At 41.3% G+C, this 27,987-nt stretch overlaps 1 protein-coding gene across 5 annotated transcripts; it reads left to right on the top strand.

Annotated features, from left to right (window-relative positions):
* Positions 1-1,230: 1,230 nt before the first annotated feature.
* LOC310864382 (ATP-binding cassette sub-family G member 4-like) lies at positions 1,231-26,070 on the top strand. Of its 5 annotated transcripts, none has more exons than XM_083773064.1 (17): positions 1,231-1,412; positions 1,862-1,908; positions 2,925-2,999; positions 7,245-7,457; positions 12,083-12,200; positions 15,642-15,774; positions 18,223-18,273; positions 18,568-18,713; positions 19,089-19,212; positions 19,494-19,608; positions 20,488-20,630; positions 22,269-22,367; positions 22,757-22,925; positions 24,002-24,102; positions 24,264-24,422; positions 24,843-24,961; positions 25,181-26,070. In XM_083773064.1, exons 1-17 carry the CDS (start codon positions 1,291-1,293, stop codon positions 25,410-25,412), a joined length of 2,166 nt encoding a protein of 721 aa, XP_083629190.1. In that variant the 5' UTR covers positions 1,231-1,290; the 3' UTR covers positions 25,413-26,070. The 5 variants fall into 5 exon arrangements, with proteins under 5 accessions (XP_083629190.1, XP_083629193.1, XP_083629191.1 ...); XM_083773067.1 differs by having other exon boundaries at positions 1,858-1,908; XM_083773065.1 differs by lacking the exon at positions 2,925-2,999.
* Positions 26,071-27,987: the final 1,917 nt, after the last annotated feature.

The following is a 27,987-nucleotide window of genomic DNA, read 5'->3' as shown; positions in this document are numbered from 1 at the left end:
AGAAAGCTGCAACACGATAACTCTGTCATTTCTCGACCGTTTCGGACACGGGAAGGTTCGCCGGAATCGAGCCGGCCCCCTGGGCACGTTCCTGGGGGTCTGGATGTTTCCGGGACCCCCACACGGTAACTCTGTCATTTTTCCTGGGTGGATTGGACAATTGAGTACTATAGACTATTGAGGCCTAGACCCCTTATCCATAATTTATACATTATGGATTAGTGTGGACTTAAACTGTTATTCGTCTATAGTACTCAATTTTTTGAATTGTTTTGTCTTGATTAGAGGACAGGTGGTCACTCTGGTGTATGACATAGTTCCAGTTCCAGTGGTCACTCTGGTGTATGACATAGTTCCAGTTCCAGTGGTCACTCTGGTGTATGACATAGTTCCAGGACAGAATGGAAGGAAGACATGCGTTATAGGACTGATCTTGTGGGACAGGTCATCTAATTGGTCAGATTTTCACCACTTCCTTTCAGTTGTCCTAAGATGTGTTCGCACTGAAGATTTCAGAGAGATAACCAAGGATCTAGCTGCCACAGGCATGCCGGCTTGGTGGTGTGACACAGGGCAGGCTGCCATAGATACATCAGCAAGACTTTCTACAAATACAGCTTTGTTAAATTGTTCCACTAAAGACTCACTGGACAAGGTGTGTCCTTTGAATTCCTCTTCTGTGACGTCACGAGTGTGTGTGTGTGTGTGTGTGTGTGTGTGTGTGTGTGTGTGTGTGTGTGTGTGTGCGTGTGCGTGTGCGTGTGTGTGTGTGTGTGTGTGTGTGCGCGCGCGTGCGTGCGTGTGTTGTATTTTCGCGACATCTTCCAGTCTGAACGTGTCGGGTCTGTCTGCTCACAGCTGATTGTGTCTCAGAGAAATGCGGATCATGTCGACTTGTTCTAGCATGTTGTTGCCGTCACCGTGTTTGTCGCATCCCCCCAAAAGTTTGGGAGGAATGCACCAGGTCCAGGTGGCCTAACAAACAGTTTACTTTATACTGCTAATTATACAAAAGTGTGTTACAGGTTAAAACAAAGCCTTCGGCAAATGTCACTCAGGTAGGTTTAAGCCTATAAGATGCGCGACAGGATTGAGTCTCAAAAGCACAGGTAGCCGGTAGGCCTATACTATAAGATTCGAAAAAGTGAGGGGCGTTAACATCTTTTCACAAAAAAGCCCTGCCACCTCTGGAGTCACATCACACAGAATATGGTGGTAGGCAATAACAGCTAGCAAGATAAGCAGCCCCCTGTTACGTTACGCCCTGTCCGATGCGATGTTGCTCAGTGGATGCTGTGCAGTTTTCAAGACAAGGACCTGCCTGGTGCGTGTTGCACTTTACATGTCAGGATAACGTCTCGACTGTTGCCTCCGAGGGACCGCGCAACTTATTGGAGAGCTACAAATCAAATGTAAGATCACAACATTAATATTAATTATCTTCTGGGAGGAGGTGGTGGCACCCGGAAAGTTAAATAGCCTCTTAGGTTTTTCTTCACCAAAATATAGAGCTGTTTATAGGCTCTGTAGCTATTTCTGTATAGGACTGCTAGCTAAAACTATATTTCTGACTGTCAATGGAAGCAATGAATGATACAGTCTACATATATTTATGTGTTGCGTGACTGTGCATTGTGTGCACTGCAAGCTACTGCCATTCCTGTCCAATTTAGTCCATAGGGATGAATGTATTGAACTGGAGTTTATTATTTAATATTAAAACAAAATACAATGCTGATTTGATTTTTTTATGAAAGTTAGGCTATAGATGGGCTAGATAATTTGTTTATTAAATGTAAATCTAAATCTGACAATTTCAAAACACTATGAATGAATTATAATGGCTGTGTTCTTAAGACAGGACAAGAGACCAAATACATTCCATACTGACAGCAAGTTCAGTTTTGGGTAAGTTTCTTCAACTTTTTCCCTTCAAAACTATAAATAGCCTTGCCTGCTAATTTGATCAGGCTATTGTGATTATTGATTTCAGTCAATTTTATGACAGTCAACTTATGAATTCTCTAAAGTAGAGTGAATGTTGTGACATGGTGAAATAAATCTGTAAACAGATTCACTGTTGTTTTCTGAAGCATGGGCCGCTCCAGGAAAGCCATAGGATATTTAGTTGGTTCACTATTGTTAAAGAGAGGGATGGGCACTTTACTGGGAACTAAAACTGGGCCCATTCCTCGTTTTACATGTTAGAACCCATTTCTAATCACTCTTGAACAATTAGTTTCATTGTTCTCATTCAGTGTACAACATTTATATACAGCAGATATGTTTGACTCCTACAATGGTTCCTAAAACACAAGACTCGTCAGAAATTGCACAATTGCTCTGGCTCTTCTCAAAATACTTCTTATGAAAAATAACTAATACATTTTATTTTATTAATACTTTTGCAAACTTAATGCTTAGTTATCTTGTATTTGTTCACTTCTATTCTTTCATGTGGCTCATTAAAGTATTGTGAAATTCACCCTCTGCCTGGTAATAGCAGTTCTGTAGGTCTAAGGTTGTGTGTGCGCTTTGAGGTTTTTTTTTCCTCCTCTGCTTCAGTACAGTAAGTATTAGGTCTTATTGTTACATGTCATTGGAGACTAGCGTGTTAACCTACTTTGTTGGGGTTTGATCTGGTGGGAATGTAATTTACAGAGCAGATCCCGAGTTATGTAAAGTTTAAGAAGTCAGACCTTGCTGTCTGAGCAGCGTGACTGAAACATTGAGTCAGGACCCAAAAGTGAGTCTAAACTCTCAAGATGCCCTGATGGTTACAGACAAAACTGTGTTTATGTGCTATTTAACCACTTAAACGCCCTGGTAACTGGAGTCCCTCAGGGCTCAATACGAGTGTATTTTCTGTTTTGGGTTGAAAACGACGTGTTTCATGCTTGTTGATCTGCTATTTTCTGTGAAAGCCTTTCCCACAATAAGGATTGTCACAGGGGTCTCCTCCTCCCCATTTCTTCAACAAACAGAAAATACATTTTCAGGTGGGTTGCCAATTTCAGCTAGTCAGGAGAGAGTACCCATTTATCAGTTTAAATTTTATATTAATATGTTTGAGGTTCAATTTTGTCTGCAAATGTTTTGTGCCATCACTTCCAATGTCACTTGTTTATCCTGTATCCTATTATCCTATGAGTTCTCTCTCCTGATTGGATAAAATGGAATTCCTTTCTGTTTTCTAATGAGCGGGAGAGATGGCAAAACCCCTGTTACTGAACAAACACTATAGAATATAGAGGTATTTAACACTTATTTTAACTAAAGAAAACCACATACTGCACCTTTAAGCGACGGTCCCCTTCCTGAAGATATTAACACCTTCCACGCAAATAATGTATCTATCTCTGATCTACAATCCCTGTTCTTTGGTTTGTTTTGTGAACGGCTTCACTTGTGCCTACAATCGGCAATTTAGTTTGGCCTCAGGCCATAGATAGATCTGTGCAGAGGAACATGGTTAATCATGTTTTGCAGCGCTTGGATTTAAATGTAGGCTACTTATTTGAATCGAGTCTGCAATGCAGGTAACTTTGTTTAAACTGCATCATTCTCAGGTGGTGGACTGGGTATTATCATGTGTATTCAGTTGTGATGATCACATGATGCTTGTGAGCATATATGATGCTTGTGGTTTGGCGTTTGAGTGAGGACAATTTCAAAGTGCTCAACAATTTCATTTTCAGAAAGAGAATAGAAGAGGCGCGGGGGGGGGGGGGTTAGGAAGAGAAACATTATATACACATTTGAGTGATCATTATAATCATGACGATCAGTCAATACGGTTCACATTAACAGTCTAGACAAAAGTGCCTGGTTTGTGATGTTATCACTATGCAGCTGTTTGACTAACGATGAGGATGGCTTTGTGTGTGTTTGTACTTTTTCACTCTCCAAATCTCCCAGTGGTATTGGAGTTTACATATCATTTAGAGATAATTGCTTTGAGAGTTCCTTGTTTGACTAACTCATTGTTAGGGACTTTAATTATCACATTGTCTCCACCAGGCCGAAGGCATGGGGAGAGAGTATGTTTTGCACTCCGTCCGTGTGTGTGTGCGTGTGCGTGTGCGTGTGCGTGTGTCCGTCCTTCCTTCCGTCCGTCCGTTACCAGCTAATCAACGGGACCGTTGGCCCCATCCATGCCAAACTTTGCACACACACTCCCTGGATGCCAACGATGAACCTCTGCCCCAAATATTCCTCAATGACCTGTTATAGCGCCACCATCAGGCCGATTTAGGCAAAACACATTTCTGTAGATTACTCGTACATTTTATCCATACATCACACAATTCGGTATACACTATCTCCATAGTCATGTGATCAACACGAATCTGCACCATTATGGATATGGTTGCACCCTGAGATTGGTGAGGTTAGGTGGCTACGTATAGAACAACTAGACCTGGGCCTAACTCCCCTGAAAATCGTACCTTTTTTGGGATACGAAGAAGAACCTCTCTTTGCTTACTAAAAATCCTATTATCTTGAGCACTTTTGAAGCATGGCAGGAATCTCATAAATTATTGGGGATAGATACATCTCTAATGAGAAAGACTCCATTATGGGAAAACCCTAATATTCCTTATCCCATAGCTGATGGTGTATTGCAGAGATGGGTTAATAATGGAATCAGGACTGTGGGTGATTTATACAGCAATTATGGAAGGAGGTAGGGCCCGCACACCATTCTTTTGGTAAAGAATTACTTTATTGAATCGACAACGTTTCGATCTTCACAGATCTTCGTCAGGTCAGTAGGCCTATACAGATGCAAACATTTCATCACTTTTTATCAAGTTCCTTCAGATTGGCCCTGCACCCACTGTCGAGGTGCGTGTAAATAGGTATGCTCTGATTTATACAGCAACAATGTAGTATCAAACTTTCAACAATTATCAGCCAAGTTTAATTTACGTAACCATGACCTCTTTAAATATCTTCAAATTAGACATTGGATTCAAGCAAAATCTATAGATTTCCCAATATTCCGGAAAAATCCCCCCTGGAGGATCACATGTTTTGCACTCTTATCACCTCAACTAAAGGATTAACTTCCTCCATATATGGTATTCTAAACAATAATTTACCAATTTACAATACAGTGAACACGAATCTGCACCATTTCCCATCTTCCATCCTGATTGGCTAAGATTGGCTTCCAAAGCTCACATGATTGGTCCGTTTCGAACAAAATGCCACAAATCACAAACGCAGTGTGCAATTTCCGTGAAATTATGCACACACATTTCCACTAGGCCGAGGATGACATGCCACTAATATCTTTCCACATCAGCCTCACGGTGGCGCTATAACAGGCCAATTCCTGTTTTTAGCTATAACTGCATCATCTTTATACAACTTATGTATGGGCACTCCCTAGAGGCCATGGAAAAACATTTTCCCTGCATCCCTCCACATCTGCCGGTTATAGCGCCACCATGAGGCCGATTTCTGGAAAACACATTGTTTATGTTAGTCGCACAGATTTCATCCAAATCTCACGCAAATCGGTACACATGATCTCTGTAGTCATGTGATCAAAACGAGTGTTGGATTTCTCAGATTCTACACTGATTGGCTAAGATTGCCTTCCAAAGTTTTCAGGAGTGGCCCATTTTGTACAAAATTCTGCACATGTCCTGCTCATCCAGAGTTGCACCACTCAGTTCACACGGGTCTGATTTATTTTAATGTTCAAATATACATCATGTGAAATATATGATATTCTCATGTATTTTATGTGAATGCTGAGGCAGTGAGCTGTTCAGTGAGGTGTATCCCAGTTCGATAGCAGGGTACATGCTTTGAGTACAGTAGGCTACTCTCGCAGTGTCTACAAAGCCTTGATGAAAGAGATTTCTGTAATATTGTGAATGTAATTTGAGGCTGGATATTTGCTAGAATGATATTTAATTTAAACCATTGACAACTGGCATAAAAAGGTTTCATCCACAGGTCTGCAGTGAAGTTGAATTACCTTTATAACCCCTCTTTGCCGTTTCAATCCTGCTGCTTGATGCTAATTGACTTGTAATCCTACTGTACTTGTGGCCTGAAATTCTTGGAATCAGATGTTACTGTAAGACGCGTATTACTAATAAGTAATCTGAAGTGGTATGATGCCAGGTCAGTGAGTTCTCTCTGTCCTGCGTGAGAGAGAGTGCTTCTCAGCCTCTTGTCCCGATGACTCTTTCTTAGAATACATAACGTGTTCAGACCTTTCTCTCTGACTTCTTCCCCGTCCCCTGGCCATAGAGGAATGTGCCTTGGTGTGATGTGGAGCTGTGATACAGAGAACAAGTGAAGAGCAATCTATTCCCATACATTGTCTCAGCTTGGTGCTTGGTAGCGGACCTGGGACTGCAGCTTGGACCCTCCTGGTCCAGTAGATCAAGGCTGGAAAATAAAGTTGACTTTAATCCCTCCGGGGGGAGATTAAAACCGCATGAGTAATTAAATGAGCCTTCTGTCTCCAAAAGGGAAAATTACTGTACCACCTATACAGACTTGGGAACCTTGGTTTTTTGTGTGGTCGTCTGTCTGTGAAAAACAAAGTGGATCAGACATATCTCCATTTCAGGCATTATAACAAGCCAATAATCACCTCACGATCACAGGATAGAATAGATCACATAGTTTTGCTGCTTAGTGTCCTGCCAGGACAATGGGAGTAGATTCTGTCTGATGTGGCCCAATAAAAAAGATTTCCCAGGAAGCATTAATACAAGTTCTCATCAAAGTCACATATCACCTCTTTCACTGCTAGACTTCTCAACTTGTTGGACCTACCAGACCTTGTTGATTCCATGTGTGGTTTATGACAGCTTTGACTGGAGTGGTCATACTGTGCATGACACCGTGACAGACGCATGCACATATGCATGCACGAACCCCCAACCACAGCCCCCATTATACTGTATATCTGCACTATAAAACACTAACTGGAGCCTCCCTTTTCTATCCCTTAAACATTAGCATTTTACATTTGACCTGCATGGCATGGTGATTATGCCCTCAGGTACCCAGGCCATAAATGAGTCTGCTAGTATCTGTCTTTCTGTTCTAAGGAGTGAAATATGCAAATGTACTAGCTAGGCCAATAAAATGATTCTAAAGTTCCACAGAGACTACATTAACAAATTAAGTTACAGATCAGCGTGCCTTATTTTTTAGCAGAGAGATATACAATGATGTGACCATACCATGCATTCATTCCCTCCTAACAGTTGGCATGGCTGATCAGACACCTGATGCGGAGTCTGTGGTTATCCCCATGGAGGAGGCTCTTCTGTCTAACGGGGGAGGTCATTTAAAGAAGGTGGAGAACCACATCACAGAGGCTCAGCGTTTCTCCCACCTTCCCAAGCGCTCAGCCGTGGACCTGGAGTTCACCGATCTCTCCTATACCATCAGAGAGGGACCTTGCTGGAAGAAGAAAGGTAACCCATAGTTATGCGCACATGCACGCTGATATTGTGAATTGTATTGAAGTGCTTTGTGGAAATATTGGCGTTTGGAGGTTGAATGTTGAGAATGTCACTCTATGGTTGTTTGTGTATAAAAGGTGATATGGGACCAGTACCAAGCAGCTTATTAAACATCACATCACACTTTATGTAATCTAAAAAAACTCTTCATCTCAAGGCAGCAGACCAAACAGGAGCATTTGAACTGAATGAGAGAAAAATGAAAGGAAAAGGAAAAGGAATAAAATACAGCCCAAACGTATTATAGGTGAACTGCTCAATGAATAGGTCTGTGCCTATCCCCTGCACGTAATACTGTACCTTGAAATATGGACACTTTATAATCCAGTGGTGCACTTTTCAGTATCTTTATACTGTCATCATATTGTAGTACAGGACAAGTCTGCATCACTTTGCAACATACGCCTACTGTGTATTAGGTGGACTAGAGCGGTGCCCATTGGGCACTGGCCTACTTGGAACAATGCAAGTTGGAAATGGATTCCCCACCCATTATGTCTGTGTCCCTTTTCTGCCCATATATGGACTTTGTTAGTCATGTCCAAATATGGAGTCTATGCAGATGTCAGAACAACATTGTGATGTCAGAACAGGCCAGCTCCATATATGGAGATCTAGGGTGATCAGGTGTGGTTGGCTAATTTGGGCTGTGTATCTGACGGACTGGACACCGGGCACTGCACTCCCTGTGGTGGTGTGGAACACTGCACTCCCTGTGGTGGTGTGGAACACTGCACTCCCTGTGGTGGTGTGGAACACTGCACTCCCTGTGGTGGTGTGGAACACTGCACTCCCTGTGGTGGTGTGGAACACTGCACTCCCCGTGGTGGTGTGGAACACTGCACTCCCTGTGGTGGTGTGGAACGCGTGTGCCTGTGGTGGTGTGGAACGCGTGTGCCTGTGGTGGTGTGGAACGCGTGTGCCTGTGGTGGTGTGGAACACTGCATTCCCTGTGGTGGTGTGGAACGCGTGTGCCAAATTTGAAGTTACGTGGATTACAGATGTACGTATACACACGTACGCAGAGACTTGGTGCATTTATAGATAGATAATATGGGTATTGATATATAAATCACCTAGTGATTTGGGGGTAATGTACCATACCTGCCCACCACAGGTCCAGGGGTTCGAATCGCTGTCTATCTGGCTTTGTTGAGCGTCTATATGCGAAAACAATAGAGCACTGAAGTCTGACATCACTGCCTCTGTGTCTCTCTGGGTACAGAGTAACTGCTTCTATTGAAATTCCCCAGAACATAAGCAAGGACAGAATAATTACAAAAGCAATTGTTACCATGCATGTGTCCACTGTCCGATTATCCAGCTGAAGTGTTCATCTTTTATGCACAATATAATCATTGGCAGTTCCTTAAACTGTTCCAAGTCAAACAGGCGTTTGACTTGGTCCTAAGAAGAGATAACACCCTGCATAATGTAGTGTTGTTCTTTCCTTGGCTATCTGCTGCTTTCATCAGTACAGGGAGCTGATGGGAGGAACACTTTGTACTTTCACAAACTCAGCAATCGTACAAGAAGCAGGGCCTTATTGGTCAATGGTCTTGCATTTAAAACAAAGAAAACGTTGTATTGAAACAGTAACTTCTGATTAACTCTGTAACGATCTCGCATTTTTATAGGTAATGATGTACTCGCCAAGCTCTTATAAAGTAGATATCATGAAAATAATGAACTGTTTCATTTAATTGAAGAGGAGCACTTCAATTCTCAGATGGGGGTCTGGTACAATTTCTTGCAGTGCAGCATGAGACAGTTTAGTTCATCAATACATAAGCATTGATTAAACATTAGTCACAGGTTTAATGCAAGGGCCAATACAAAATTAGGGCCCACATTTAAAATTCCACATGGCGTTGAATTGGATCTGATCTGATTTGATTTTCTTAGATGTCATACAAGAAAAACACATGTTGCATGTTCATCAGAGAAACATCAAGGATACAAACACATTTCCATTGTGGTCCTTGATCTGAGACAAACAATACATTACATCAAAATACAGCAATAAATAAAACACTTAGTCCTTTTAAAAGGAGATGGCTGCTGATGCTCTTTATCATTGGGAGTAGCAAGTTCCAGCTTACTGCATGGTCAGATCTGCAATGCTGGCTCTGGTTAGGTGGGAGTGAACTTTACTATGCTTCTGAAAAAGCTGCAAAGGTACACATGGGGAGCTGTTGGTGTAGATTTTGCGTACCAGGTTCAGCTGTAGTTGAACTGACCTGGCTGCCAGAGGAAGCCAAATTCAGCCAAACCAAGTGCTGGAAATGCTGTTTTCCAACGTGGTCCCTCGCAGACAGCCCCAAGACAACCCTGACCAGCTTATTTTGAGAAACCTGCAACTTCTCTTTTAGGGCTTTTGTTAGTTAATCACCATACCATGAGCCAATTGCAGAATCGAAACAATATAAAACCAGTGAGTTTTCCAATAAACGAAGACTAGCTGAATTAAGAAAGTGCACTTTCCTGGCTTAGAATAATGCAGTGTTGAATTCATTGACAATCTAGGATGTCTGAGTGGTCCGCATACAGGAACAAATTAACAGAACAAGCAGCTTGGAATTCGTTTATAAAATTTTAAAACAACAGCAGGGCTAAGACACTAGCTTGCGGGACGCCACAAGACGCAGGCAGAGCCTTTGAGAGATGGCCTGCATGGCTTGAAAGTCTGTGATTTGTTCCCTATCCGAAAGATATGAGATTAACCGATTTAAGCTGGAAGAGTTTAGGCCTAAGGCTAAATGTTTGTTAAAAAAAAGTATAATACAGTAGTTTGTAGTCACTGATGTGCCCATAAAGTTGTTTGTGGATTACTTTTTCCAGTACCTTGGAAGTGACACTGAGTATGGAGATGGGTTTGTAGTTTCCGGGGTCAGACCTATTTCCCTTCTTAAAAAGAGGGATTGTCTTAGAATGTTTCCGATGTTCCTTGGTCTAATCATAGTTCTAATCTAATCTAACACTGTATCATACAAACCGTCCTGCGTCCTGATCTGAACTGCTCTTCGTCTGTAACCCTGTGAAAACGAACCGTTTTAGATATTATGTCCAATCAGGTCATTCTTCACTTGAGATCTTTGGCCTTTATGCTGTTTGCCAAAAGCTTGTCAAGTAATTAAGCTTCTGGGTATTTGGATTTGGGTTTAAATAGAACCCGTGATTGCTGCGTGGGGAGGAGTAATCTTGACAGACATGGTTCTCTTCCTTCCGAACTTTAGTTGTCTGTGTTGCAACTCTCTCTGCACTGTTGCATTCTCTGTTTCTTTCAAGAAGGAGAAAGTGAATTGGATTGTTGATGATGATGATGAACAGTGTGAGATTGCATGGTGAGAGATTTACATCATGCCTGTCAGTTGTCACAGTGTTACACCAGCACACTTTAAAGTCATCTTCTTACTGAGCGTAACAGCAACAAAGTGCACAGGGCAAGTCAGAGCCTGGTGTGCATGATGCTTGTCAACAAGCTATGTCTGAAAGCATCAACACCCCAGTCTATCGAATCATCGATACAGACAATATCCCTTCAGGACACGACTTAAGCTAAGGTTTCACACAGTACCGTATATCAGTATTGACGCAGTAAATGGTTGGGAGAAAGAAAATAAACATGCTTTAAAATGTTTTTAAAATGGAAGTGATGATGCCTGCTTTCATACAATAGTGCTGTCCAGACGTTTCACCACAAGTGGATTGTAATTTGTGACACATGAGTGGCCTGTGAGACATTATTATCAGCCTACTCGGGAACAATCAGCTCAGCTGTGGCTTTGTGGTTAGTGTCTGCGATGGGAAGTCAGGGTTTAATTTAATAATTCATTTAATATAGTCCACACTCACTTTGTCACTTTATATTTGCATAAACATGAGACATTTTGTATTAATTTTATGGATGGTATATGGGGTTTTGTGCTTTAAATACTGGTATAGAATATTGTCAAATCATCATAGGCAAATTAGTTCATTGATGGTGTCATTGGTGCCAGCTAGGTCACTGCTCAGCTGACTCAGCACAGCATGTACAGTATACTGCCTTGTTGGGTGGAAACCTCAAGACTGTCACTTTTCAGGATTAAAATTCAAAAGTAGCAAAAGTAGCAGATCTACAACCTCGAAATGCGTTACTTCGTGCCACGTTTTGAGCTTGTGGATCTGCAATTTTTGATGCTCTCGTGTTACGCTGTAGTATGATCAATATTGCACTTGGTCATTAATTTACAAAATAAGTTAGAAATGCTGCCAGCAACCCGACAGAAACGATATTTTGCTATTTTCATTGTCTGAGGAAGATCTATTTTTGCTTGAAACGTCACATACTATGGTGGAGAATACATTTTAAACTTTTGGAGCTCGATCCATTGTACAGTATGTACTCTAATCTGTTACTCTATTTACTTTACCACTTGCCCTGCTGGTTGACTAGAGTTCATGATCTTGCACTGTAAGTCTGGAGAGCATGTGCTAAATGCTAAATTGAAGTGTGAATTGTTTCGACAATGATGCATAGCTCCTGCTGTGTCTCACTTTTGGAGTTTAAAATTATTATATGATTATGATTTCAGGTTACAAAGCCTTGCTGAAGTGTCTTTCTGGAAAGTTCTGCAACAGGGAGCTTGTTGGAATCATGGGCCCTTCTGGGGCAGGGAAGTCCACCTTGATGAACATACTGGCTGGGTACAGGTAAGAGCTAAGATCTCTGCTGGTTCACCATGATGAAGTCTTGTTGTTCCGGCCAGACACAGGGCAACGTGTATTGTAACTTGGCTTTCATATTCATGTCATGTAATAGTTTGTAAACCATGATGATGTCAACTGGTTATGGACGTTTTCATTAATATTTAATTCTTGTTTAAACAAATATACACAATTACACACACGCACGCATGCACACACGCACGCACGCACGCACGCACGCACGCACGCACGCACGCACACACCAGTCAAGTAGCGCATCGAGTGTCCTGCTGCGTGGCCAGCAGCAGTAAACCCTGATCGTCCCATAGCTTGCGGGGTGTAACCATGGCGACCGATTCTCCGGGGTTGACATAAAAACGTTAATAAGCAGCTTACATTGTGGGAAAGTGAAAAATATAATACCTCAGTGTCTGCACATGGTATGATGTAATGGGCATGTACAACTTCAGATCAATATACCTGAACCCAGAGGAGAAAAGGCGTTCAGACAGAAGGAGGGACAGACAGACAGAGGTTGATTGGTTTATTGCGACCGAATGTCGCAGTAAACTATGGAATCGTGCATTTCCCGTCAGTGTGTGTGTGTTGGTTGGTTGGTTGTTCAGGGTGAGAGAGCACGTGACATCATGTGACATTATCAGGGATGGAGCATGTGACATCACGTGACATCATCAGGGATGAAGCACGTGACATCAAGTGACATCATCAGGGATGAAGCACGTGACATCATCAGAGATGGAGATCCATATGTCATCAATATTAAGCCCATATATGGAGATCCCTGATGTCATCAATATTGGCCAGGAACTCTACATCTGACCTCAAACTTCAAACCCTTAGATCTCCATATATGGAGCTGAACTGTTCTGACCATAATGTTGATCCTTCATTTGACAGGCCTGACCCAAAGTTATTAGTGCAGCCGTGCCCGGCAGCCAGCAAAAACTAGAGTTCTTAACAGGTCAGAAAATTAAGATCTGATTCCAAAACGCCAGCGCTCGCCCAGCAGTCTGCTGTCACCCAGGCGGATGCGTGCCCTCAGGCGTCTTACTGGTAGAAGGATTAGTCCAGTTCATAGGCCTAATGGCTGCACATGGAGTTGAAGAGCCTAATTGCTGTTGGGAGAAAAGTGTTGTTAAAGCGTTTGATCTTGCAGGGCATCGAACGGAACAGATCCTTGCGACTGCTTTTCCGGCCTGCCAGGATGTTGTGGAGAGAATGACTCACATTGTTCATTATGGCTATTCACACTTCACAGTGCAGGTTTATTCATAGCTCATTTCTATGCCACATGACACAGAACAATGTATACAGTATACTGTACATCGTATACATTACATTAGCCACGGTAGCCCAACCCGCCGCCACCCGCCACGCCAACAACTACACGACCCGACCCGGCCACCCGGCCCGGCCCGGCTTACCGGCCAGCTTTTCAACAGAGAGAAAGAGAGAGAATATACTCTAACAATATTATATACTTCTGTGCAACATTTCAGGCATAATGTTCTGTGGCCCATTATTACTCACGCCACGGTCCTCCCAGAAGCATTGCAGGTCTAAAATCCAAGTTCATGTTCAATGCCAACTCTTGCCAAGCCATAGTGTAGTAGGCTTTAGTCAATGGTAGGATTTAGGTTGCTTATAAATCTACAATGAAATTATCAAGGATCGTCCCCTACGCTTGTCGTTCTGCGGCAATTTTTTTTATCAGTGTTATGAACATGAACAGTCTCACCGACATCCACTCTGATCAACCATTAAGCATAGTCAGCTGTCTGGTGTCACTATAATAGTATCTATCTAGCCTCCTCAATGACAGCAATTTGAGAGAGAGAGAGAGAGAGAGAGAGAGAGGGGAGCGAACGGAACCAATATTCAGCACCATACACATGTTTGGTTTAGCTCAGTCCTTTATAATTGTGTAGGCTAAATTAGAGAACAATAAACGATCACGTAGGTAGACTCAGTGAGTGTCATACTGCAACTATAAAGGGACATTAAAATATTAAGTTGACATGCAGCTGGGATATCGTTACAGGCATCTTACAGAAGTATAGAACATCAGATCACACACACACACACACACACACACACACACACACACACACACACACACACACACACACACACACACACACACACACACACACACACACACACACACACAGAAAATATTGGACGGACAGACATACCCATGCTGAAACAGACCAGTGCAAGGTGTATGTTAGAAAACCTGAATTGGATTAGGGTTGTTAGGTGTGGTTGTGATTAAGGTTATAGGGTTACACTGAGCCTAGTGTTGTGTAACAAGATGATCAGAGATCTCCGCCTACCGAAAGGTCTGGCCACATAGTTCTAGCCCCTGTTAGGTCCTTGCTAGCCTCAATACCCAGGCTTTCATTTCGTCTGCACGAAAAATGAAAAGGTCCTTGCAGACTGGACGCGTTTTCGGTGAAACGGTGGAAAACGCAGCTAAAACTCGAGTGTGTGTGTGTGTGTGTGTGTGTGTGTGTGTGTGTGTGTGTGTGTGTGTGTGTGTGTGTGTCTGTGTGAGTCGAGTGTTTGCGCATGATTGAGTGCGCACATGAGTGAGTGTACTGTATGCATGCATGCATACATGTGTGTTTACTTTGAGGGATGTCTGTCTATTTGTCCGTCCGTCCATCTGTCTGTCTATTCGTCCGACATCCGTCCGTCTGTCTGTAAACAGCTAATCTCACGGACTAATCAGCCTGAAACTTTGCACACAGACTCCCAGAAGTCAAATTGGCCTGAGATAGCGCCACCATCTCACATTGTTGCCTACCACTCCTACAGATTTTGTCCAAACCTCACACAAATCGGTGCACATTATCACTGTTGTCATGTGAACAAGACGTATCAGATAGCTCATATTCCATTCCGAATAGCAACAATTGGCTTCCATTTTTTTTTTTTAATCTAAATTCTTCCCCAACAATCTTATGTCTAAATCTGTGTGAAACTTTAAAATATAACAGCTGCTCTGCCTAGATCCCTAGAACAAGAATAGTAATCAAATATGTTTCATGCTCACTAATCCCCATTTGAACACCTGAGCGCAAGGTGAAAAAAACAACTCTCCCTTTGTTTGTAGGGGAGCATGCAGCCTTGAGATGGAGGGGTCACTCAGGGCTATATACTAGTAGTGTCTTCTGTTTTTTCCCAGAATATGGATGCTGGCGTAAGTGGTTATGGGTCCTAGTTTCGGGGGTGATCACGCTATATTTAATATGCATTATTTCTGTTTTACGTTCATGATAGATTTGCTCATTTGCTCATTTCTGAGCTCTCTTATTAATACAAGAACTCCAAAATAAACCCTTATTTAAATTAGCATTCTTGTGTGTGTGTGTGTGTGTGTGTGTGTGTGTGTGTGTGCGTGCGTGTGTGTGTTCTCTACAGGGAAACAGGAATGAAGGGCCAAGTCCTTGTGAACGGGAAGCCCAGAGACCTTAGGACCTTCAGGAAGATGTCTTGTTACATCATGCAGGAGGACATGCTGCTACCACACTTCACTGCACGGGAGGCCATGATGGTGAGCTCAAGCTTTCATCCACGTCGTCCACATACATGGCCTGAACCCCAGGTTAACCAGGATTGCCCCTATTTCATGCTGTATGTCTCCAACCCCCACAAATATCTCTTAACGACTTAAATCAATGGTTTTCAACCTTTTTCATATCAAGGTTCCCTATTTATTTGGCAATTGAGCCACGGACCACCATTTGATGAGATTTAGCCAAAATTTAGAATAATTTTGTTATCATTGCATAAGATTTTGTACACAATTCCATGCTGTATTGATGTCTCCATTAGGAGAGATAACAGGCAAACATTGATCAAAATAACAATTCTTCTTCATTCTCTAATTGTAAATAGTAATTGTTCATGTAAATTAAATAATGCAGATGTTTAGCAATAATGTAACTCTTGAGAGCGTAAATCTATAATGGTCCATTTGCTTCCATCATTTAGCTGGGGACCTTGTCCTTGTTTTGAGTGTTTACATAGATGTTTATCATGTTCTGTTCCATTGAAAGGTGCAGTCAGTACTAGCTTAGAGTTCAATGTAAACGTCCTGTAGAGTTAGGCATGTAGATTTAGGCATTTTCTCTGGAAGAAGGAAGGAGGAAGAAGTCACCGACTGGATCCGCGGATCCGGATCTTCAAATACTAAAATCTACCTACATTTTACTTTGAAACTACTCCTGTGGATGTTTTTGTAGTGTATTATTACTTGCGCAAGCAGAGCGCGCAAGTAATGTTTTCGCCCGGTCTCCTCCGTCGTGACAGCTGTTCCGCCATTCAATGTTTATGCAGAAAAACATCAAATCTGTGCCTGTTTTGCTGGGACCAAATGACCACAAATGACCATATCTCTTACGTCATCATTTAGAGCTAGTCATACGTATACTATATACATAATCAGTAAAAATAAAATAGCAAATTGTGCCTGATCTGCTGGGACCAGAGTACGTGGTGTGTATATGTATGACTAGCTCTTAATGATGACGTAAGAAATATGGTCATTTGTGGTCATTTGGTCCCAGCAAACCAGGCACAGATTAGCTGTTTTCTTGCATAAACATCAAATGGCGGAACAGCTGTCACGGTTTTTGGCGCAAAGTAACCACAGTATACCGCTAATCAACTTACAACTACACACTTTATACAGTATAGAGTATAGAGTATATGTATACGTATATAGTATATGCCTATATACTATATATATACTATATATATTTCTTACGTCATCATTTAGAGCTAGTCATACATATACTATATACATAATCAGTAAAAATAAAATAGCCTGATCTGCTGGGACCAGAGTACGTGGTGTGTATATGTATGACTAGCTCTTAATGACGTAAGAAATATGGTCATTTGTGGTCATTTGGTCCCAGCAAACCAGGCACAGATTTGCTGTTTTCTTGCATAAACATCAAATGGCGGGACAGTATCCTTCACAGAGATACTGAGATTTGACAGTTTACAGCGGTCGAAAGGACTTGCGCGCTCTGCTTGCGCACTAGTTGGCCATTTATGGCCTACTAGTGTGCAACAAGCAAGTACAGTATGCACTCGACAGAGTGCAGTTCTAGTTATTATATATTGTCAGAATCAACTTGTTTGTGTCTGTTTATGTGCTAAAAGGATTGGATTATTCCTTTCTAATCAACGGCGCGATGAAGCGTTCTATGTTGTTATACCACATTGTTTCGAGGAAGCAATCTGATTGGTTGAAACAGCCTTCTAGGCGTGCTTCAAACGAGCATGACACACCTAATCAAAACAAAGAATTCAGCTGCTCTGTTCTCCCAGAGCGCAGCAGACTGGGTTGCTATAGGCTAGCGAGTTTCTTGGGACATTTGTGGTTGTTGTGGCTACATCTGTCATAAAAAAAATATGATTAGCGATTATCTTAGTTTTAAGAGTAACTGTGTATAATTGCAATATTACACACGAGGGGGTGCTTTAATGTCGCTAATGCACTTCTGCGCTGCCTTTTGGAACTGCGGGCGAGTTCCTGCAGCATCGCAGGTGTCCATTAATGATGTTAAGCCATCCCTTCTTGTGTAATATTGCTTAATTAATTGGACTAGTTACATCTTGACTTCCGGGGCGGGCGGAAGTGACCTGTTAAGGGTCCCAGACAGTTTGGGTGTTTCAAAATATGGTCACCCTACCTCCACATCACAGTCAGTGAAGTTCAGTTGATATAATGTAGGTTCAACTGAAGCACAACCCATTAATAAGCCATAGTTTTGTGCTGCAAACATAGACAATCTATAAGCACACAGCTATAGCCTATGCGCAAACTCTAACCTCATGTGACCTTATGTGAAGTACTGAAGTTGAGCAATTGCTTGCTTCAGGATAGAAGCCATTATTTGGGGAAGACTGACACCTAGTGGTTGCAGCAGTTTCTGAAAACACTTTCATACACAAGATTGTAATATGATACCATTTTTCATTGCTGCAGGTTTCAGCCAACTTGAAGCTCAATGAAACGATGGAAGTGAAGAAAAAACTGGTGAGCTTTAAGACATTTACTGTACGTTTGTATATTTCTTTGAAAGCACTGCAATAATACCTGCTCTGCAGTCAATGGATGATGCTAAATGTCTTTGTCTTTTGCTATTGCTGTTCAAGATTTTAGCAATCAGTATTTCAAAGCCTCAACAGGAAGACAATGGTACCATATTATCATCTGCCTTAGTGAGGACCAATTATATGAAGATTGGTTGAAAATTGGCGAAGTCGTCCTTTAAGATGTACGTTCCTTTGCAAAAAATAAAAAAGCCAAATGAATGTGTTTTCCTTGTAGGTGGATGAGATTCTGACTGCTCTGGGGCTCCTGGATTGTGCTCATACCCGCACCGGATCCCTGTCAGGAGGACAGTGTAAACGGCTGGCCATCGCTCTGGAACTGGTTAACAACCCTCCAGTCATGTTCTTTGACGAGCCCACCAGGTGAGCCTCATGTTACTGAGATTAGAAAATATATATAAATTGCAGTGATGGAAAAAAGAAAGTTTGTTACAACACTACTGTTGGCTGTGGGGTGTGCCACTGCTCGGGAAGGGGTGGCTGTCCTTTAATCTTACTTGTTGGGCATTGAATTTAAGTCATTTATATATTTTCCACTCAAAAGACTTATTTATTTCATTCACATGAGGTGTTTTTAACATAGTCTCGTGACTTGTACACATATATGACTGTCAAACAAACAATGCTCAGGTAGATGTCAGGTCATTAGGCTAAACAAGAAAATATCTGTCTGTCTGTCTGTCTGTCTGTCTGTCTGTCTGTCTGTCCGTCTGTCTGCCCATCCGTCCGTCCGTCCAGTGGTCTGGATAGCGCATCATCTTGTCAAGTGGTCTCTCTCATGCGATCTCTGGCTCTGGGAGGAAGAACGATCATCTGCACCATCCACCAACCCAGTGCCAGGCTGTTTGAGATGTTTAACAAGGTACACACCTCAATGCTGCTGTAAATTCAGTCAATGTGCCATGTAAAAGTCTGTAACCATTGCCAATCTAACCAAAAGGCTGAGCTATACTCAAAAAGCAAAATGCTATGTTTGGTGCATGACACTGGTGTGCAACTAAGCATAATTCAGAATGGAAGTGCATGCATGCATTTACAGTATAGTAAATATGGTGGGAATATGTGTTGGAAGCTCTTTCATTTGTTTATTTAGTCAGACAGACAATAAGGTTTCTCTTCACTTTGATTATTGTCTTTCCACAGCTGTACATCCTGAGCCAGGGTCAGTGCATCTACAAAGGCTCAGTGCCATACCTCATCCCCTACCTGAAGACCCTGGGTCTGCACTGTCCTACATACCACAACCCAGCAGACTTCAGTATGTCAATACAAATCTATCTTTTCTCTAGACTTTTCAAATCAACTGCATTAAAACACAATGACAAACTTTGACAATCATTATAGGCAGCCTAAGATTTTAATATTATGCTGAAATGGTGTAGAGATAAAACACGGGTTGGGTACTCCCAACAAATACAGTTTCCAGTGTTCAGGGGGGGAATGTCTATATGGGATTGGATCCTTGTTGCTGCACTAGTGACAACTGCTGGTTGATTGGGGTGCATGTTCAGCTGGGAGAGGATCTGACTGATAGAATTAATCTCAACACACAATGTTTTGCCATTGAAAGTTATGTGAGGGGACTAAATTGGGGAAGATTAAGGGCTGGAAAATGTACAGTAGTAGGAGAAAGGCAATACAAATCTAAAAACTATGATATGGTAATAGTATTCACTATAGACAAGTAAGACGCGCAAACGCGGGAAGCGAACGCAGCTCGTGTGTGTGTGGTTGTGTGTGTGTGTGTGTGTGCTACAGCTGCGCCCTGTGTGTGTGTGTGTGTGTGTGTGCTACAGCTGCGCCCTCTGGTGGCGGGCGGGTGGTGTAACAGCGTGACACACACACACACACACACACACACACACACAGACATTCAGCCCTTGCTGTCATAGTAAGTGGCTCACTGCGTTCGCAACTATACATTAATGTAATGCAAGGTAAATGGGCTAAAATAGTAGGGGTTTAAACTAAAGAAGATGCACTGGATATTGTTCATTATTAGCCCCTGAGCTTCAGGTAACCGACTCATATCGTTTTACACTGCACTACATTACAACAAAAAGAGTGTTGAGGAGGGCTGACAACAAAAAAGTGTTCTCACACACTTCTCATATCTGTGGTGTATCCATCTCTTCAGTCATCGAGGTGGCATCAGGAGAGTATGGCGACATGAACCCAGTGCTGTTTGAGGCGGTCCAGGGAGGAATGTGTGGCTTGGATGAGAAGAAGAAGCTCTGCGAGCAGAAAGACGATTCAGTCTGTGTGATAAACAGCCCGAAGGTGGGTCCTCATCAATACACTCATCAATACACACCGTGGATATGTACAGGTGACGTGTGTACAAACACCTGTGGTATCTAACGTTACAATAACTGGATATGTAGATTTTCTATAGATTATTCATTGCTGCTTTAAATATGACATCTTCAAAAGTACTATACCTAATGTATTATCGTTATCACTACTGTACCTGCTGTGTCTTTACATTACTTTATTTGTTTATTTAGACAGGACTATGCATATTAATGGACAAAAATAAATAAATGCAATGTAACTGATGCGTATGAAAATAAAACAGCAAATTGTGCCTAATTTGCTGGGACCAGATTACATACATGACCATATTTCTTACGTCATCATTGAGAGCTAGTCATACATATGTTATGTATATGTAATTTGTAAGTTGATTAGCGGTATACTGTGGTTACTTTGCGCCCAAAACCGTCCCAGCCAACCCGCCACTTTTGATGCGTATGCAAATAAAACAGCAAATTGTGCCTGATTTGCTGGGACCAGATTACATACATGACCATATTTCTTACATCATCATTGAGAGCTAGTCATACATATGTATTATGTAATTTGTAAGTTGATTAGTGGTATACTGTGGTTACTTTGCGCCAAAAACCGTCCCAGCCAACCCGCCACTTTTGATGCGTATGCAAATAAAACAGCAAATTGTGCCTGATTTGCTGGGACCAGATTACATACATGACCATATTTCTTACATCATCATTGAGAGCTAGTTATACATATACACACCATGTACTCTGGTCCCAGCAAATCAGGCACAATTTGCTATTTTATTTTACAAATTACATAGTATATGTATGACTAGCTCTCAATGATGACGTAAGACATATGGTCATGAATGTAATCTGGTCCCAGCAAATCAGGCACAATTTGCTGTTTTATTTGCATACGCATCAAAAGTGGCGGGTTGGCTGGGACGGTGCATACAGACCGGGCGAAAATATTACTTGCGCGCTCTGCTTGCGCAAGTAATAAACCGAATTTAGCAAAATAAATCTCATCCGCAGTCCCCACATAAAAACATAAAACAAAACAAGCAAACAGTACCTTACATTAGGAAACAAAGCATTAAAAACATACATACACACACAAAGGTACAAAGGTGTAAAGTGCATCTATATAATTTAGCAGTGTTTTTTAAGAGTGATGTGGATTTATAGCTAAAGTAACTGTGCATAAGGTGCAGTATTGCTTTCAAATAATACAGGATTCAAGTAATATGTAGGACAATACAGGGTTTGGTTGTCGAGTAACCATTTTTTTAGATTGTACTTAAAGGATGGAAACAGCCCTGAACTGAAACAATGTTTTAACCAAAAGCGGTTTGCCGGTACGGCACTTCGCAGTCCCCTCTAGCGGTTGCCCTAGTGCTGATCAGGCTTCCTTGTTATGAATTCACTTAGGGGAGGCGGTCTAATTATTTCTTTGATCATACTTTATCTTTAGCTACTACAGTATAACTTGCTTGTCTGCCAAACCACCAGGGTTCCCCTCAGGGAGCAATACAGTTTTGTGTTGTCATGTCGTGTCGTGTCGTATCATATCTTTAACTTATCTCTTCTAATCTTTGACTGACATTAATTTAACCTCTTTCCATTTCTCCAGGACTCCGGCCATGTAGAGAGACATACATTTGCCACAAGCACCGGGACACAGTTCTGTATCCTCTTCAAGAGAACACTCATAACAATATGCCGAGATCAGGTGTGACTAAATCACTTGGACAATTGTGGGATTCATAATAATCACTTCATAAAACAAGCTTTAATGCCAAGCATGTAGGAGGCATGCCCTAATAATAATAATAGAGCGTATGTATGCGCATGCATAAAGTGAATGGAAAATCGAGTGGCAAAGTGAGTTTAATGTCGTTTCACGTTGTTTAAAGCAATCAGATTTTTCTGTTTGGATGTATGGGCTGTCAAGGCCAGAAAGTATTTCTTTTCCACTCAGTAGGCAAAAAAGAGACAAATTGGTCTTAACCCGTACACATGCATGAATTTTACGTTAACCCCCGTGCAGTCCCATCCTGTCCTGGAATACTGGTAACTTTAACTCATGAGTAATCTTGTCTTTTTCCTTTACATTCTCAGGTATTGACACATCTCAGACTAATGTCACACATCTCCATAGGTGTGTTGATAGGACTGCTTTACCTGAACATCGGCAATGATGCCAGCAAGGTCTTCAACAACACTGGCTTTCTTTTCTTCTCATCTCTCTTCATCATGTTTGGAGCGCTCATGCCAACTGTGCTGACTTGTGAGTCTTTTCAACCCAGACAATACAATAATCCTTCTAATATTAGAACACCTTCTACATTTGATGTTAACCCAATACCTGCTTTGGTATATTAGATTTTCTTTAGGCATGTTTGACTAATTGACTGACTGACTGACATTTTTCAGGAAATGAAAAATATAGATTTTTCAGGAAATCAAAGAAAACCTTTTATTTTTCAAGCAAATCAATACTGCCTCATAAAAGTTGGTATTGTCACTATTGTGAGTGTGACTTTATATATTGTCAAATATATAAAGAGAGCGGGAGAGGGTTGAGTTAGCTGCTCTATAAAATAGTTTGAGGCCTTGAGGGTCCAATGGAGTTATCTGGTTTTGTCAGAAGCACCTTTTAATACTTTTCATTGGTTCAATATTTTTTTAACCAACACACAGACATAAAGGGTGTTCAATAACATTGATTTAAGAAAAAACTAAAACATAGCTGGTTTCTGCCGGACAGCGACGTTATAATTTGTGCCTGCATGGCCTATTGCGTTTCTCACTGCCTGTGCCCCATATGTTTCATCTGTTTGACTGTTCCTCTATGGTGTAATGTCTTTGTTGCACGCTGCACTCCACCATGGTTTGCCTGGCTAACTGTGGCCAAAGATCTGCGTCTTCTGTTTCTGTCATGCAAGAAGTTCCTTTTTGCATCTATTTTTCTGCACTTTGCATGATTTCTCATAACTGAGCTCGGCTAGTCTGTTTGACTGTGTATGCTTGACATGAAAACATCAATAACTAATTAACTATCAACTATGTCATACATTTGGCCATAACTGCAATTATGTTTTTTGAAAGTTAAATATTTTAAAAAGTATAAAAAGTGGTGGGGCGGGGGAGTGGAGGTACTAAGTTAGACTACTGGCACTCTTTCAGAGTCACTCAGTAAATTGTTATATTGATGACTGTAGTAGTGCTATTCTCACAGACTAATGAGACTATCGAAGATAAGGGAGTCTGACAGACAAGTGCACGGCAGTATACATTAAACAAACCACTTGCAATTTATTGAAGTATCTTGGAAACCATATTCCATGTTCGATCCACCCTTAGTTCCTCTGGAGATGTCTGTGTTCCTGAGGGAACATCTCAACTACTGGTACAGCCTGAAGGCTTACTACCTGGCCAAGACCATGGCTGATATTCCATTCCAGGTCAGTCTGAGAACAACAGAACATGATATTTACAGTGTTATACTTTGTCGCAAACCCATTCATTCATGATATATTGTGTGTAAGTTTAGGCCAAATGTATCTTTTGGGCCTTGAACTGAAAACGTTTGTATAATATAGTAAAGGAGCGTTGTGTTTTCCAGGTGATCTGTCCCATCATGTACTGCAGCATAGTGTACTGGATGAGTGAGCAGCCTCCTGAAGCTAACCGCTTCTTGCTCTTCGTAGCTCTCTCCACCTGCACTGCCCTCGTAGCCCAGTCCCTGGGGCTGCTGGTTGGGGCAGCCTCCACCTCGCTACAGGTACTGCACTGTGCTCCATGTGACTATCAGCCTGGTCTAGAACACGTAGAAGTGTTCACTTCAACATTCAATACATGTACTACTTGATATTGTCATATTTTCTCTTGACATCCTTAATTACGAAGTTAAACAGTGTAACGCAAGTTAAAATGGAATGATAGAGGATTTGGATGAATAATTTTTCCTTACGCGATTGAATGTGACAATAAGCAAGTTTTTGATATCACATTTTCATATTAAAACATATCTGTCATAGTGGAGAATTTTGGTCCAAGTGATTGTTTTTTTCCCCCCTTTCCATCTTGTAAACTCCCCTTTTTAAATGATTGTGCTCCCGTAAAATAAAATAGAAATGTTGCCTATTGCTTATATGTTAGTATAAAGAACAGATAACATCAGATATGTTGTGTCTGCTCACAGGTGGCGACCTTTGTGGGTCCCGTCACTGCTATCCCAGTTCTTCTCTTCTCTGGATTCTTTGTCAACTTTGACACCATCCCCGGTTACCTGCAATGGATCTCCTATGTGTCCTATGTCAGGTTAGTTTCTCTCCTTGTCTGACCTCCTTGTCTCTCAGAAGTGAGACAACATTACTAATAGGATCTGTGCATATTGGTACAGGTTTGCAGAAGGTGGCATACAAGTTTCCAAATGCTATCCTTTCTTTTGATTGGTGCATTTATTGTCTTCTTTTTTTTTCCATTTTATATCTTCCTCTATGAATCTAAAAGAAACTTACAAGAGTCTATTGTATTCAGGTATAGCTTTGAAGGAGTGATCCTGTCCATATATGGGATGAACCGCACTGAGTTGGACTGTCCGGAGCCGGACAAGGTGTGCAGGTTCCAACAGCCTGTGGAGGTTCTTCAGCTTCTGGATGTAGAGGATGGCGTAATCTACATGGATTTTATTGTTCTGGGAATCTTCTTTGTCATTCTGCGTCTGGCTACCTACCTCGTCCTCCGCTACAAGATCAAGGCTGAAAGATAGGTTAAAACACAAGGCTCTCCCTCACTTCATTCATTGGGACTCTTTTCTGTGCACAGAAAACAAGCTCTTTTCATGTTCAAGTTCATCCTGTTTGTTCAGTGTCATACTACTATGCAGTGGTGCTAAAGGAATCTAGCAACAATCTGACTTGCTCCACAGCCAAGGACCATGGACCATGGAATCTATCTGGTTTAGCTGTATAACCAGATTCAGGTAATAGTTTGATTACTAACTTCATATCCCCCGGTTACACAGGTTTACATGGATGTATGTCACAGTAATGATAGAGATGGGTGATTTTGAGACTTGGATATCATATGAAAAGTGCTGAAATGTTCTCCCAATTCTTTTGATATTCTTTGTCAAGAATGTTGATGTAACAGGGTTCAGTAGGAGGAATTAGATGACTGCAAGATTTTTAGAGGCAGAGCTTTGGCTGACTTGCTACTGTCTGACAGACTGTGCCTGATTAAACTATGCATACTATCAGCCAATCTGAGCTTTAATTAAAACCTATGGGAAACTGACAGCAGTTAGACCAAGAAGTAGATTGGCGTTCTAAATCTGTTGAGAACCAGAGGGGGGGTTTTTCAAATAGCATTTGTCTCTACACTGTTATCAGATTGAACAAACATGTCCTTAAATTTCACCTCAAAACTGTCATCTGATATCTAGGAGTTAACAGAGTTATGCTTTTAACTGAATCAAGTTGTAAACATGATTACAGATTAGATTATTGGTGGGCATGTAAATGTATCTTGCTGTGCAGCCATCTTATGAACACCGTTTCTTACCTCAGACAACTAGACTTCATTACTAACAGTTGTGGCAACTTGTGGGCCGACAGGCTTTCAGGTAGGCCATAGTTTATCCAGTGGTTCCCAACCTTTTCAGGATCAGGGCCCACTTGAATAGCTCAAAGGTGTTTACCTTGCGGCCCACCATTCTGACTTCCAAATATGACTCATGGAGGCATGCATGTTTATTCCATAGACAGAGCATCTGTCTCTTTACGCATCCACTGGATTCAATTGAATCCCACTTATCTATTTCCGTGATCATTATTGAGGACATGATGCTGTTTTGGTAGAGAAGGTATACTGTGCTTGAGAGAATGATGAGAGAATGACTACTGATAATCACAGAAGCATTATATTGTATATACGTATAACTTTGAAAGCCTTTTTTTTATGTTTACCGTATGTTTATATTTATAAAGTAAGCTTTTCCCTGGTTGGTGATTACCTTCAGATGGGTATGTTTTCTACTTCTATGATCAAATTGTAATGCTTACCCACATTTTTACTTAGTTGAAATACTGTCTTGATAATGTTTTATACAGCCTACTTCCTGTATTATTTTATTTATGGTACTGTATGCATATTAGCACAGTCAGATTGATTACTTTTGTGTCACAGAACAGAGAATATACATAACAGACTGCATAGCATATGAGATATGAACCACAGCCAACTGTGTTGCTATCAATGCTGTTATGTCACTAGTCCAACTGTGCCTTCACGCTGCAACAATCAAAAGAGCTGATGTTATTTTGAATTGCTGGACACCTCATACATCTGGACTGCATGTACGTTCCCCACAAATAATTACTTTTGTGTTCATTGCACATCAGATCAGAACATATACTGGGACCAACATGCAAATGTTGTTTACCAGCCTAGAGACAGACTGTACGTGGGAAGTGGATGGAATATGGAATGAAGTTATGAGGCTGCATTCACTTTCAACCATTGTATTTCTAGATGGTTTTATGGAGTTGTTTTTGTATTTTTTCTGCATCTTTGTAGTGGACACTGCCAGAACGAGCCTGCTATTAATTACATGGCTAGTTATAGACTTGCTTTTCACGACCATATTGTCTTTAGTTACAAATATTTCTTAGTCACTCAATCATACCCAAAGATAACCAAAGCCCTGTGGTAGACTTTTTACAGACATGTAGCCATGGCAGAATAACCAAAGAACCGTAAATAATATGGAATATTATGGAAATAGTATTCTGTAATTTCTTTCATTCCAATCTTAGTTTTAACGGAGTCACAAAAATGATTTACCCTAACTTTACTCTGACATTGTCTCTCCGGATAAGGGTGCTTCTAGCCAAAGCTAAAATACCAGAAGTAAAAAAAGAAAAGAAAAATGCCTGGGGAAACACATCAGCACCATGGACAGTGCTAGTAAACTGATGGATGTTCCAATCAGTATATTAACTCAATATTTAGTTTTATTTTTTGTATTGAATCTTCATCCTATACTGTATCACCCAGATAGTTAGTTTCTGATATTTATTTTTGATTTATTGTAGAATACATACCACTACTGCTGGAACTGCCCTATGAAAGAAAATAAATATCAGAATGGAACCTGATGCTTGCCTCTCCTCCTTCTGCGTATTCATTACTCACGTCAGTGCATTCCAGTAGTCCTGAAACATGCATGTTTCTGCTATTCTTAGAAAGACATTACAATCATTTTTAATTTGTTTTAATCCAATCCTTTAATGACTACGAGTTACCTAAACAATGTGGAAAAACCCCACACCAGAGCTATTGAG

Source organism: Protomyctophum parallelum (genome assembly GCF_964188405.1).
Source record: "Protomyctophum parallelum genome assembly, chromosome: 9".
Classification (NCBI taxonomy): Eukaryota; Metazoa; Chordata; class Actinopteri; order Myctophiformes; family Myctophidae; genus Protomyctophum; species Protomyctophum parallelum.
The sequence above is the reverse complement of the archived record's forward strand: the minus strand, read 5'-3'. Positions and strand labels throughout refer to the sequence as shown.